Source organism: Candoia aspera, chromosome 2, assembly GCF_035149785.1.
Source record: "Candoia aspera isolate rCanAsp1 chromosome 2, rCanAsp1.hap2, whole genome shotgun sequence".
Taxonomy (NCBI): Eukaryota; Metazoa; Chordata; class Lepidosauria; order Squamata; family Boidae; genus Candoia; species Candoia aspera.
The window spans coordinates 123505992-123521515 of NC_086154.1; the positions used below are offsets into that span (position 1 = coordinate 123505992).

A 15524-nucleotide genomic window follows, 5' to 3' on the forward strand; every position below is an offset into this window, starting at 1 on the left:
TTTCAAATAAACCAAAATCTGGATGGGCTGAGTAGGTCAAGGCTGGTGTGCTTTGTCCCTTCTCTTCCTCTTTCCTTCAGTATCCTCAGTGGGATATATCCCACTAACCTGCTTGTTCCCAGTCTTATCAGCACCTTCTCTTCCACTCAGCTATCACCAATGTCTCAAAGCCCACTGGCCCACCTGCCCTCAACCTTCCCAACATCTTTCCCCTCCCCTCAGCTATTGCCACTGATGTTCCAGCTAAGCATGTCCCACTGGCCTGCCCACCTGCCTCTGTCCCACTGATGCCAACATCCCATCCCAGCATATCCTACCACTCCATGTACTGCAAGACTTTTCTGCAACAGTATGGAAGTGGTTTGCCATTGCCTTCTTCCCAGGGTCTAAACCTGCTTAGCTTTTCTGAGATCAGCCAATGTCGGCTTGGTCTTGCCATTGGGAGATAAAGCTAAAACCTATACAAGCTTTTAAAATCCTAAGGAGAGAAATATCAGGTTCAAAACCATAATCTTGTCTGCACCAGTGATATAATTATCTTGCACACTAAATAGAAATAAAAAGAGCTGTTGACACAAAAAGGTTGTCTGCTCCTTTTCTAGATTATAATGTACCTTACTTTAACACAATGAAATCAGTATAAATTCAAGCTCAGAAAGCTTCGTATGAAGCATTGTTTCCTCAAATGGTAAAATACATTTTGATTCTTTTACACTTTTTGCTACCTTTTTGTAAACATGTACCGTTTATATTGCCAGTAATTATTCACATCTCAGAAACATTTGCATTTATTGATCTACAAGAAATATATGCACAAGGAATATGCAGGCATAATAAAAATTCTCAGCAGTTTGATTAATTTGCCACCTATAACCTGCTAGTTTAATAGTCAGATTAAAAAATAAAGTAGCTTAATATGCCACAAATGCTACAAATCAGATGTTCAAAATGTTACTGGCTCTCACCACATCCTCATCCAGAAGATGCAACATCACCTCATCAGGCAGATTACCCACATAAAATCCTCTCATACCCAGTTTCTTTTGGTGATTGTTCCATACAGGTCCAGCTTTTCTTGATAGCTTGTTACATTAGCCAACACAAATGCTTCCAACAGATAAAGCTTTCAGCTCAATTAAGTACATGCACATTTGAAAGAAGAGTTCATTTTAAAGCATTTTTTTCCATAAAGGATATAATTGTTAAAACTGGCCTTTTATAAATAAAAATAAAATAGAATAAAAATAATTGATTGCCTGATCCTGACATTCACAGGAAAAATTTCTCATCCCTTCACTTTACCTAAGAAATTCTAAGAGTCACTGTGAGTGGGTTGGGCGACCATATAAATATGTTAAATAAATAAATAACTTCCAGTGGACAGACATATATGAATCATCTACTACAAGGAATGCAAAGTAAATTTAATATACCAGCTCCTGGTATCCAAGTGTTAATATTTTTGTACCTGTTGGGACTCCAAGGTATTGTGGGGGTCATGCTGACATCTGGAAACAGAATACTATTGTCCTTGATCCTGTCCAAGGCATAATGCATTTCACAGAGGGGTAAGCGGTTTAACTGAAACTGAAGCTCGACCTACAATGCATACAAAATGAATGCAAGAATGAATGGAAGGCAGGCAGGCAGGCAGGCAGGCCAGAAAACAGGAAATTAAAAGTAGTAGTTACAGTGAACTTTTTTCAGTTACATATGTCACCAATTAAATAAATCTTATTAAGAAAAGTATTCACTAACAAGCTTAAGTAAAGTTGGGACACTGAAAAGTCCACTAAGACATTTTGTAATTCATTTTTTAAAATTCCATCTTTTAAAGTCAAACTTGTTTCCATCTTTAGTACACAGAGAACAAAAGATAATCAACTTGGGACCACTAGTGAAACAAAGCAGCTATGCTTGTACATGGACATGGACACACACACACACACACACACACACACAGCTGAGGACATTTGTCAAAACAGAGCTGTGAGCCTTCCAAAGAATGTTGCTGCTTTAATACTTCCAGGAGTGGTGCTTCATTTGTGGTACCCTATTTGTGTCATTCTTTCAAATGCTTTGCACAATCCTAATGTTAAGAGCTAAAGCAAATATAAGCAAAAGTCTGTGACAGGCAGAACCTAGGTAGGAAACTAGCAGAAACATGAGGAAGAAGGCAAATCCAACAGTATCAGTTTCACATAGCTCTCATAATGCCTCATTAATCCCCCTTAAAGCCAATTTGGCCAACAAGAAGTGCAATGATTGGGCAGCCACCTATAGAAAACTGGCAGGCATACACAAGACCTACGGAAAGGTTAGATACACACCCTAACCTCCCACCTTCTCTTTTACCGAAGCATTCTCCAGCTAATCCTACAGTGTGACGCCCTTCGTTTGTCCATATTTCAATGGGGCCTTTCTCATTAAACATGAGAATTTGTAGTACACTGCCCAGAGTCCCACTGGTTGAGTTGTGTGGCCTTATAAATGTGTGAAATAAATACAAATGAATAAAATAAAACATTATATTGAGTAAAACAGGTGTAGGCAATATTTTGGTGGGCAAGGGCTACACTTAACATTTGGAGGTAGCGAGGGTCACAGAATGTGTGGTCATATGGGAGGAGATGGGCGGTGACAAATTTGATAGACAGACAGACAGACAGACAGACAGACAGACAACACATGTGGATGGGACCAGATTTTAGCATGCAATTTGGAGGTTTTAATTGGTTTTTAAACTATGCTATATCTAATTCATGATACATTATACCCTTCTTATGTTTCCACCCCAAGAAGACAGCAAACTGCCTTGGTTTTTCACTGGTCATGATCAAAGGGAGAGTCTGAGGGGATTTGGGAGCCACATGAACTTGAGGTCAAAAACCACCCACTCCCCCCCTAAAATTTGGAAACCTACAGATGGAGTGGCTAGATAATAATGTTTTATTATTATGTAAAGTATAATGCTCTCCATAATACACTAGTGTTCTTTAACAAAATGCAGGAATGATGTTAACAAGTTTAACTTCAAATAACCTCTGAAAGTAATCTAGTCACCACCTCTAATGAACCATGTCATCCTATACTGCAGGGCTATTTCCAGATAGACCCAATTAGCATTCTGATTTTCGTTTTTAGAAAATATACACAGCTTGAGTACCCCTGATGTAAGCAGCATGTCAACTAATTATGCATGTTAAATGAATACATTAAGATTCTCACATAATTTTTCAATTGATTAGAAAGTGACACTGCCAGTTTCCATCAATGAAAATTCATTTATTACAATCTGCACATGAAGACTATATTTGAAATTTCCTCTGCTCGATAGCCAATCAGCCACATCATGCCTACAGAAAGGAGATAGAGAAATCATTTCATGGTGTATAGAAGAATATATTAAATGTATTTAATGGAAGTAAAACTTGTTCAGAAAACATGATATAAGGACAAGTTTTCCACTATATCCTCCAGGGTCAGGCAATAGCAAAATGTATCTGGTCTGCCATTAGTGATGTCAATCAACACTCTGTGGTAGATTACAATATATACCATATCCTAGAATTCATTTTATAGCTACAACCTTTCTATCTTTTATATTTAGTGAAATACATTATTTTTGTATTACAAGAACAGGGCTGTCTAATTTTACGGTTGAGGGATTTTTCATAAAAGAACAAACAAATCCCTGGTTGGCAAGTAAAACTAAGTGATAGTTTTTTTGTGAAATGTACATAAGGAAGGACAATCTGTAGGAAACAGCAGAAATCAAGTATTTTAAAAATCACTGATTTGTTTAATTATTATAGGTTAGTATAGATTTTAACTTTAAAACATTAAGAACTGTTATCTATATACTATTAAAACTCTTGTGTCTGTTTGATACTTTATAACCTTTAACTGGGTGAAATGGTTTGTCATAGGGCAACAATTTTTGAACCAAGGTACCTCAAATGGGCTAACTTACAGAATGCGTCCAAAATATGGGATTTGCGACTCCCATGAAACAGAAATTTGGCAAAGTTGTGGCTGCTTCAGCACCACTGCACCTTCCAACTATACTTCCCAGAAACCCATTATTATCATAAAACATTTTATCACATAATACAAAATATCATAAAATATTGCCTGTGGTCAATTCCTGATGTTTGATTGTGCTATACATTTCAACATTGGCTACTTTCAAGGCAGATACATCTTTCCCTGACTTTTTAAGAACTTTTCCAGTATATTAGAAGCTCTGCCATTGTTGACGGCATTGAGGAATTTGTTAAGGAAATATCTCTGAAACAATGACCCAACAGGTCATGGGTTGTCGAGTACATAGTAAAGTTAAAAAATAATTAGAGCTGTGAAATAATATATCCACAGACCCAAATAATTAAAACTCATTTTCCCTTGCAGGAATGAAATAATTCTAGATGATCCCAGTTCTATAGGATAGAAACAAAACAAAACGAAATGAATGTTCCAAAGAGGAATGCTAAAACTGAAAAAGCACTGATTGCCATTAATCCAGCAAACTCAGATAGATGCAATGAAGCAAGTTCTCTTCTGCTTATCGTAGCTTACAAAAAGGGTAAAAAAAGATATTATCATAAGGGAACTGTGCCATGACTGTTAAGGACTTTAAAGACCATGTATAGGCAGTTGCTGTATGTTCCCTTCAGGTAATTTAATTTAATTTAATTTAATTTAATTGATTAAATCATTTTAAACTGGTAATGTTTCTAGATATACATTAAAGGTAGCCTCATACGTAAGATTCACAGTAAGAAAAAAACTAGATATTCCTTGGAAGGCAAAATTAAATGTAGCACATCGGATTTTGCAGCATCTGCAGGATAAGTGAAGAAACCATTTTTATGTAATGTGTTTCACTGCCAACCTAAACATGAAATCCAAAAAGAAATCATACATAATTCAAAGGCACTGAGAGATCATGAAGAATCAACAAGGTCACATTTTTCTCATGTATTTTATCTTTGATTATGCTAATTTTATCTTAGATTATGCTAAACGTTTTAATTTGACTGTCTTATCGGCGGTGCTATATGGAAGTGAAACATGGTCACTAACAAAGGCAGAAGAGGAATGCTTTCAAGAATAGTAAGGGCTATGGAAAGATCCATGCTGGAAGCTTTCCTCAGAGACCACATCCCAAGCAGCCAGATTAGAACACGAAGTAGAATAAATGATGTCATTGTCGAATATCGAAAATGGAAGCTACGCTAGGCAGGACATGTCGCACACATGTCAGATGGCCATTGGACAATAGCAGTTGCTGAATGGTATCCAAGAGAAGTAAAAAGACCTATCAGCTGACCTCCAAGGAGATGGGAAGATCCAATAGTCAAGGACTTTGGCCGAACCTGGAGAAGGAAAGCCAGGATTCAAGAGAAATGGAAAGCGATTTGCAACCAGTAGGACTCTGTCTGGTGACAGCATGGTCAATCAAGGTGATCAAGGTGATTTTATCTATCAAAAATGGTTCTGGAACCAAAGTCCTATGATTCTCAACAGTCTCATCCAAAACCACCTTTCCAAATATTTCTATTATTTTTTATGAGTTTTCTATAAGAAATTATTAGGATTGGTCATTTATTATTTATTTTAAGAGACCTATTTATTTTTAATAAAGGTCTGGCAAATGCACTATTCTATTCAGTATGAGATGAAGAAAGGGACTGATCTCCTCTAGGATCAAACCAGGACTGTATCGGTCAACTGCTTTTAGGTACTCATCCACATCCTCAAATGAAATAAGTTGAAATGCACTCTATAAATGAAGAAGGCTACAGCTATCTCCTCCATCAGAATTACATTATATTTAATAGTATCCAAATTGAAGCTGCCCTATGTTTAATTTGATTATCACAAGTTGCAACAGCTTTTACTGAACAGAGAACTAAAGAGAGAACTGTGCTGCTTCAATCATGATAATGAAATAAGACTTATTTGCCATTACTGTCTAGACAGATTTCTCCCAAAGTATTTTCAGTTTTCTGAAAAACAAACTATTTCTGCTGTAGTGCTCCATCATTTAGTTCCCTGAAATGCAATTAGTGTTATCATATTTAGCATAATGGACAGTTACTGGGCAAATTTTTTTCTTCTATCACATGAATCCATTATTATGTATTAGTTTATATGTTATAATTAGGCATTTATACAAAAACTCCTTCAGAAGGATTTAAATTTTTTTGTATTTTTAATGTCATTTTATATTCTTTAAAAGTTATGTTGTAGGGCAAAGTATATGGTGCAGCAGAAATGAACCAGAAGACCATAATTAATTTAACTTCTCCAAGTGCTCCTGCAAAGGAAATCTGATGGTGCGTACTAGAGAGAAGGCATCTTCTGTGGTTGCACTTCAATTGTGAAGCATCTTCCATAGAAGGTGTTATGCCATGGGTGAAGACATTCTGATTTTCCTAAATTTCCAAGGCTAAGTTCTTTGTATTTTCTTTTACTAATTTTATTTTGATCTTCTTTTTAACACTTTTTCTGCTAATTTTTGTATCTTACGGCTTTAAGTTTTATTCATGAACAGTGTCAAATAATTTTTTGTTGAAAGCAAACATAGGAAATGCTAAATAGAAGTGTCATTGTGATCACCAAAACAAAAATAAGCATTCACAATTCTTTAGTGTGTGGAGTAAAAGATCTGAAGCCATAACAACAGATCCCTTAAAAACACACACACATACATACCTTGAATGGTCTGTCTACAGATGACTGCAACTGTCACACTCCCACTCTGATAATACACAATAATGTCTACCTCTTCAAGTGGGGTGGAAGTTGTGATATAATCTGGATGATAATATTCAAAGCTCCATTTACTTTTGATATGAAAAATGCTCTTAGCACAGTGAAGAGGTTGATAAGATACACCATTTAAAGCAGTTTCAATGACTCATGCTAAATTTGTGGAGCAAGAAGAGTTGGTGAAATAGATGACAGCCAAGGAACAAACAACAGGGTTACAGACAGAATGATTTTTAAAAGTTTGGTTTTTAGGCAAAAAATGAAATCACTGATGGTCCCATAATCAATAATATGTGAGTACTATGAATGGAAAAAGACAGCACTGGTGCTGATGCTTGAGCCTTGAGGATACAGATTCACTTGTTTTAGCCCTATGTGTTTTTCTGTATCAGAAAAGATTTTAGCTTGAAAATAAAATGCATACTTTCATTTTTAAATGCCGATAATTAATTTAGACCATTAAATTTTATTACCTATAAAAGCAAACATAAAAATTAAACTAGATAATTACTTATTTCTAGTATAATGAGATAATTTAAAAGCTCCATATATTTCTTGCAGTCCAATTCTAAAAAGCTAAAGAAGATGAAGCACTGGTTTTGATGACATTCTCTTATTCAAGTTAGTAATTTTGTGTAATGGTTAAGATGTTAAGATGTTAGACTAGGAGTGGGGAGACCCAGATTTTAGTCCATCCTCAACCTTGGAAGCTCACTGGAGGACTTTGGATCAGTCATTCACTCCCAGCCCAACACAACCTCATAGATTCCAACAGAAGAACATACATGTAGCTCATGGTTGAATTGTGGAGTCCTTGGTGCTCTCTGAGCTTAGATGTTACCTAGTCAGGTAATGAAACTTCTGCAAGTAAACAACCAAGCTTAGAGAGCACCAAGGACTCCACCACCTCATAGGGTTGTTGTTGTGGGAAAAAATAGGTCTTATGCTACACTAAGTAATAGGTATATATTAAATGAAAATACTAAAGAAGACCACATCATCCAGCTGTGCTCACAACTGGACACTTCCATTTAAAGCTAAAAACTTTCCTTGAATCTCACATTGGCCACTCTACCCTATTTACCCCTGGCTGCAGCACCTGTCAAAGTTTTTACAGATGGTATTTCTGTTCCTGCTTCATAAAACCAAGTATAACCCACAGCAATAGTTCTGGTAACCTATTCTGTACATATTTTTGATCCAGAAAAAGGCATGACCCTACCAATTGTTACCCTAACACAACCAGAGAAATACACTTCCTTTATTCTTAATTTATTTTATAACATTACACATAGCCCTTCCTTGTCTTCAAGTCTCCTTTTAAAATGCTGTATTAGTTTCAGATATACCATGCAGATAATCTATGTTGGGACTAAGGTCACCAAAACTCCAAATGTAGAAAGAGCCAAAAGCATCTGAAAAATATTTTACCCCAATATACCTGCATTTCACAATCTGCTCGAAGGTTAAGCTCTTCACAGCAGTCCCTGGATATTCTCAGAAAGATATATTCCTTTGTTTTTTCTTCAATAACTGCTTCATACACTTTCTCTTTGGTTCCTTGGGTCAGTCCTGACTTCTCTTTAGTGATCGGCAATAAATAAACAGCATTGACTTTGGTCATCACCAGTCGCCCTGCCAAAGTATCTTCAGAAAGGGTTTCAGTGAGTTTAAACCGTCCAAAAAGTTGTCCATTTTGGGCATACTTTGCACCTCCAGAAACACCAGTAAGCATGAAGCTTGCTACAATCTGTAATTGTACTTTGATGTTAAACCTAAAACAGAAAACACAGAATTAGTTCTAAAAAAGAATCCAGCATCCTGTAGAAACAAGATAAAAATTGAAGCCAAAAGAGAGCTTTGAAAAACCTATATTCAGAATTTTCTTCAACTGTATGCTCAGCATCTCTTTCTATTTTTCAACGGTCTTAATAACACCCACAGAATAAGCTGCGGATTGTTGTGGTGCTCTTTGGAAATAGGGTGGGTAGGATAGTTATTTTCCATAATACTATTAGCTCCACTGAAGTAACTTATTACAAACAACTATTTTTCCATTGGGAGATATATACCAAAAACAAAAAAAGACTATTATGTTTTTCTTAGGGCAATATATAAATTTAACATGCTACAAACTTTTGTTTTAACCATTTCATAACAGACTGTATTCTCTCCATAGATAATTTTTAAGTACTATGAACTGGTAGACTGGAGATATTCATTCCAGCTCTGCTACTGTAGGCCCAGGAGATCTCAGGGACATTGAATGAATGCCTTTGCCCAAATTCAAAAGGTACAACAGCCATGATTGTTCTTAGACAGAAACAGGAGCTTTAGTGGCTCCTATTCTGATTACTTCTTGTCTGGATTATTCTAACATTATATATGGATGCCCGTAATGATCCAGAGAGAACAAACAGTACAAAATATGACTGCCAGAGCCTAAGTGGAACAGCTGAAAGGAATCATGTAACACCAAGCCTGAAATAATGCATTGGTTGCCTATTTGTTTCCAGGATACAGTCAAGGAAAGCCTTTCCCTTTACCATCCTGTCCGTGTCCTTAGGGGCAGGAAATGGAGAGGAGGTTCATTCTGCCATTAGTAGAGGGACATGGAGTCATGACATGAGATAAGAGTTTTCTCTGTGATGGTGTCCTAATAATAGATCCACTAAAAAGGCAGCTTGCACCAACAATATCCCATTTACATTTTAGCTTCAGGCTAAGACCATCCCTTTTACCAAGTATTTATATATGCTTATAGACAGTGTAATGAGTGAAGTTTGTTTTTATGTTTTATTAGTTTTATTGATTTTATTAAGGATATTTAATTACATTATTTACTTTTTAACATTCCTATTGCAATCCTGGAATAGAACATTGATTAAGTTATAAAAATTAATTAAATTATAAACTACAATAAGTCCATGGGAGCAACTACTATGAACAGTTCTACAGAGCTAAAGCAATGTACCATCAATATGTTAGATTGAAAACGTTACGCACTGCAATGATTTATGTGTGATGTCCATTAATTATAACAAGAAAATGGTATGCATTATCTGCAACTCAGCAAAATGCTTAATGCTTTAGATGGAGTAGATAGTGGTCCACAAAAGCTTAAGACACAATACACGTGTTAGTCTTTAAACTGTTACAAGACATTGATTTTTTTTTGTTTCAAAATGTGATTAGATTTATAATTGTTAATGCCAAATCCCTTTTGATTGTCTAAGATCCAAAGTATGCCTAGTACCAGTGAACTGTATTTCAATAGGCTTCTTAAACAGCTTTTTTTTTTATCCATTCAACTGTGTCTGATTCCTGGAGACTGCCCTGGGCAAGTCCCTACAGTTTTCTTGGCAAGGTTTTTCAGAAGTGGTTTGCCATTGCCTGCTCCCTAGGAAGAGGAAGAGTGACTGGCGCAAAGTCACCCAGCTGGCTTTGTGCCTGAGGCAGGACTAGAACTCATGGTCTCCCGTTTCTAGCCTGGTGACTTAACCACTAGACCAGACTGGCTCTCTAAACAGCTATACTTGTTCTTAATTAAAAGAGAGCCAGTTTGGTCTAGTGATTAAGGCACCAGGCTAGAAACCAGGAGATTTAGGGTTCTGGTCCCGCCTTAGGCATGAAACCCGGCTGGGTGACCTTGAGCCAGTCATTCTCTCTCAGCCCAACTCACCTCACAGGGTTGTTGTTGTGGGGAAAATAGGAGGAGGAAGGAGTATTAGGTATGTTCACCGCCTTGAGTTATTTGTAAAAATAATAAAGGTGGGATAGAAAATAAATACATACATACAGTACATACATAAATACATACATAAATTATTATAATCCATTCACCTGCTATCAACTGAGCAAACTTCTGATTGCTACAACTTTCTAGGATTTAAACACACAAAAACTGAACATATGGTTTTTATGCTGTTTACCCCTTCCCTTCAAAATTATAGTTGATGAATATAATTCATACATAAAACTAAAAGTGTAAGAAACTCAAGAAGCCTAATTTTACAAGTAAAGAAGGCATCTTCTTGGAAAAAATATGGGCATCTGAATGTTGATATAGTAGACCACTGTTCTATTATTTGTTTCATGAAAAAGCTTGTGAAAATGTACAGTTTACAGCTAGGGCCAAGATTTTTAATTTTCAAAAAGGTTTTACGAATTACTGATTATATAGTCTTTATGAAACTCTATAAAAAGATCTTTCATTTAGTTTTTAACATCTTAATCTCTCTGTTCAACTGAAAGGCGTAACTTTTAAATAGGAGGTTCCACTAATGTCTATTAACTTGATCATTTCAGTCATCAGCTACGATAATTTAAATAATAAATGTTAATACTAAAAGCAACTGTAATTGAAGCTTACTTTCTTAAGGTCTTGTGGTAAGTCTATTACCATAAATCAATAGATTCAAAAGCCTTCTTCCCCTTCTCCCAAATCTCAATTCAATATCAAATATATGAGCCATGCCTATTGCAAAAGTTGATTACAAAAACTAGCTATTTTAGATTACAGATATGGCTCGAAAATATGGAAGGTACCAACCTACTGCATCTTCAAAATGCATAATCAGAAACTCTGAAGTATGCATTGCTCTGATATTTAGAATAATTTCACTGTGCAGGAGAACAGTTGGTTTCAGTCTAATATTTAAGGATCTGCTGTCAACCACTCAGAAACAGAGTCCAAATTAGCATCTTTAACATGCCCTCTCTCAGAAATAATATTATAAAAAGCTATAATTTATTCTTATACTGTACATTTAAAAGCTGAGGATCAACTATTCTTGGTAGGGCTGAGGAGCTATAGGTCTCTGTATAGTGACAAAATGTAACTCTAACCATCTCTTATTGTTGCCCATGCTCACTGGGACTGTTGTGAGTTACAGTTCAATAACAACTGAGGTATCATAGATTCTCCATGTCTGATTTACTTAACAGCTAACCAGAGGTAGAAATATGATGAAGTCTTCATATATTTTAAAATTTTAGTTTACCTAGAAAGTGAAATATTTTCCTACCTATTACAAATAACATACAGTGAAGTCAGTGGCTGGAGGCAACTCAGTAAAATAAATGGGAGGTTGAGTTTAAATACATCACATTGGAGTGAACCAGTGGTTATACGTTTAACCATGTATTTTTTTTCAGTATGTGGTGCTTTCTCCACGCATACACATATGATAAAAGAACATGCTAAAGTGAGGTACGCTGATGCACTAAAAGATTTACTGAGTGATGTGCTGGCAAAGAACGGGCTCTGCCAGCTCCATTGCTGCTGCTGCACTGAGCTACTAGCTGCAGAAAAGCTGGTCGGCGCACTAGGTGTAGTGGCTCAGCTCTACTCTCAACTGGCTTGCAAAAAAATTCCAGAAAATTTAACAATCTGCTGTCGCGAGCTGATGCAAGCCAGCTCCAGCACACCACTGGATTTGCCCATAAATGAATGAGAGTTATATTTCTCCTTATATAATAACTGCAAGAACACAAGATGCCAAGAAAATTGTTATCGATTCCAGAAAGAGAAGTATTTCCAAATCAGTGGGTTCTGGTTCAAGGTAAGCCATACACAAATTCACAAACCTTGAATCTAAAACCCGCATTATAGGACAGTGGGCCGGAATGGCAGCAGAATTTTAGCAAATTGATTTCAAAATAATAACAAATAGGAACATAAAAGCTACCCTACTGTGTAAGAGTAAAGGCCTATCTACATCTTATTTTCAAAAATGGGCAACTAGATGTCTCACTGAAACTCACAAAGCAAAACATGAAGCTTCTTTTCTACCACTGCTCCTGAGTAAATGAAATTCCTGGGTATTCTGTATTTCCCGTTCTAGAATGCCTCAGGCTGGCAAAGACACAGATAAGATCAAGCAACTTTCCATAGGTTGTATTGCACTGGAAGTAAAATGTCAATCAAGAGATGAAACAAAGAGGCCGAACCAGGACACAGTCCAAACAGAGGATGGAGCTGTAAGACTATTAAATTCTGAATATAAGCACTGATTTCACAAACAGAAAACAAGTTTTAAAATATGCAGTGGCCCAAGAGTATATCAGATTAAGAATAAGATACAGTTTTATACATTTTCAAGTCTGTAAAATTCTTTGCAATATTTGATTGGGACAAAAGAGTAATCATAATAACCGCCCAGAATTGCTCTTTGAGGGAGATGGGAGGTGACAAAATTTGAAAATAGATAGATAGATAGATAGATAGATAGATAGATAGATAGATAGATAGATAGATAGATAGATAGATAGAGTATCCAAGCTCCAATAACAAAAAGGAGAATATGGGCCATCATGTATTGAACAAAGCTTTCCAATCCTTTCTTCTCACTGCAACTTCCCCAACAATCTTCTGGAATGGAAAAGGATGTAATACTGGGTAGTTATTTTATTTATCCTGAATAGCACAGCCTGAAGGGCTCAGGCAGGCTAAGGAATTAAACTGCAGAGGAGGAGACAGATCAGCCCAACTATAAAAGTCACCTTCTACTCATGCAGCTTTGGGTCTAGCCCAAGAATTCCTGAAACCAAACTGAATGTTCTTTGCTAAGGAAACTCTGCATCATTTCAAAAACTAGAGCAGAGTAATTAAGCAGCAACATTAACTCATGCCCTTGTAGACTGGACTACTATAATATGTTCTACATGTGGCTGTAGTTGGTGCAGCCATTAATGGGTTAGAGCTTTTATAATCAGGTTACACATATACAGCGAGAGCAATATTGACTACCACTTTGCTTTTAAGGGCAATTCCAGGTGCTGATCATTACCTAAAACTCTGTGTCTGGTATATTGTGCTGAAAATCCCTGCTTTTCAGGAGCTACAGCAGTGGGGGCTTGGAAACAAGCGTTCAAATAGCATTTAGGAAAGCTGTTAAAATGTTGCTTTTCAGGAGGATTTTCAAGGAGTGAATTTTGTTCATAGAATAGCATAAGATAGGATATGCTAATTGCATTTGCAACCGTCACATCAACTGATTAAGCAGACATTAAGCAAAAGCACTACTTACTTGCTGACTTCTTTATACTGTGCTATTTCTTCAATATAAAGGAGATCGTGTAGTCGTGACTGATAATTACTCTTGGTCAATGATTTATCCAAGACAGATTGTGTAAATAGCTGGTCAGCAGACAGAGGAATTTGATATCTGATCAGAAGGCTCTTATCCAATTCAGTAGTCTCATTTGGCTCAAATTCTACAATAGTCTTGGAAGTAGAATCCCAACGCTTGGCTGTAGTTAACAGCTGCTGCCGTGCATTCATCCGGTATTCAAGGTCTGTTTGCAGCAGATAAAGATAATAAATATGTACCCTTACTAAATTATACAGTTAATCAATTTTTAATTCGGTCATAGACCAGCATACAGCTAGTAGCACAACAATTACACTAAAATAGAAATACAAATAAAAGGTCATATTGATAGGATAGAATAAGGTAAAGATGAAATTATCAAGGTAAAATTACAGAATACAGGTATTAAAAAACAAAAGAATCCTACAAAATTACAATTGATTTTACAATGAATAATCTAAATGCTTAAATGAATAGTGCAAATAACTATAAAAGGACATAAGTAATACTAGAATTTGTAAAACACTACAAGAATGTAAAGCTATGCTAGCTTATATAATCAAATCAAATCAGTTTTTATTTGGTCATAAACCAGCAAATAAAACAGAAGATTCACAGCTGATTAGAATAAAAGAAAATACACTTAAAATTCTAAAAAAAAATTAAGAAAAATTAGAAGAGATATTGCAGCATGCTCTACAAACTATAGAGCAATATTTAGCTGTGGTCAATGAAAATCAGACTGGTCTGATAGAAACAGCTTGAGATAAAAAGAATCCAAACAACCTGGATGTTTAATAAAAAAATTGAGATAATAATTCCTGGTGAGCATCTGCATAGAGAGGACAATATAAAATGGCGTGTTCCATCGTTTCAATTACTCCTCTGACACATGAGCACAGTCTTTGATCGAAAGGGATATTTTAATATCTCCCTTCAATAACAGCTGTTGGAAAGGCACTGAATCTAGCCAAAGATAAGGCCCTTCTAAATTTTGGAATCGTCATGTGGCTAAGATATCTGGCTGGTTGGAGAAGATGTGTGGAATGGCCCCAAAAAATGTTTTTAGGTAAAACTGATAAATCTGATTGTAGCTCTAAATCGATGGCCTGTTGTTTGAGATCAGCTAGTCCACGTTCATAGCCCAACAAGGTGATGGCTGCCCCTGAAAAGCCATATAATTGCAGTTTGGCGTGTATTGCCTGGCACCAAGAAGATTGAAAGCTATCAGTCATAATCAAAGGGGCCAAGCCAACTGGGAAGAAAGAAAGCTTAAGCCAGCATGAAAAAGTATAAATCCAAGCTGAAGTTTCTATTTTTAGTAGGCCAGCTTCACAGCGAAGCATCACGTTGGGGATGCAGTGAGGTACTTGAAAGATAGATTTTACTAAATTATATTCAAACAATCAAACTGCATATGGCAACACAACTTAAAAGAAAGCTCAACAACTAACACCACTTTATAGGCAGATTAACGATCAAAATAATTTCAAAATATTACACTACAGAACTTTGGATATCCAAAGAGCATCAAAAAACAATTTTAACAATAACAGTTTGTATTAATGCATATTATTTCATTGTATTCTTATTTAATCTAGTAAAGTTATGAATACTAATTGTAATTAATCTAGTTAAGGTAAATAAAACTGT

General features: G+C 36.0%; 1 protein-coding gene across 3 annotated transcripts in view; it reads right to left on the minus strand.

Annotated features, from left to right (window-relative positions):
• Nucleotides 1–15524, minus strand: part of HELZ (helicase with zinc finger) — a 147423-nt gene that overhangs the window by 75370 nt on the left and 56529 nt on the right. For all 3 annotated transcript variants that reach the window (XM_063293483.1, XM_063293485.1, XM_063293484.1), the window contains 3 exons: nucleotides 13809–14076; nucleotides 8219–8552; nucleotides 1469–1599 (listed from right to left, as the gene is read on the minus strand). In XM_063293483.1, coding sequence (XP_063149553.1) covers nucleotides 1469–1599; nucleotides 8219–8552; nucleotides 13809–14076 — 733 coding nt within the window. The remainder of the gene's footprint in view (nucleotides 1–1468; nucleotides 1600–8218; nucleotides 8553–13808; nucleotides 14077–15524) is intronic.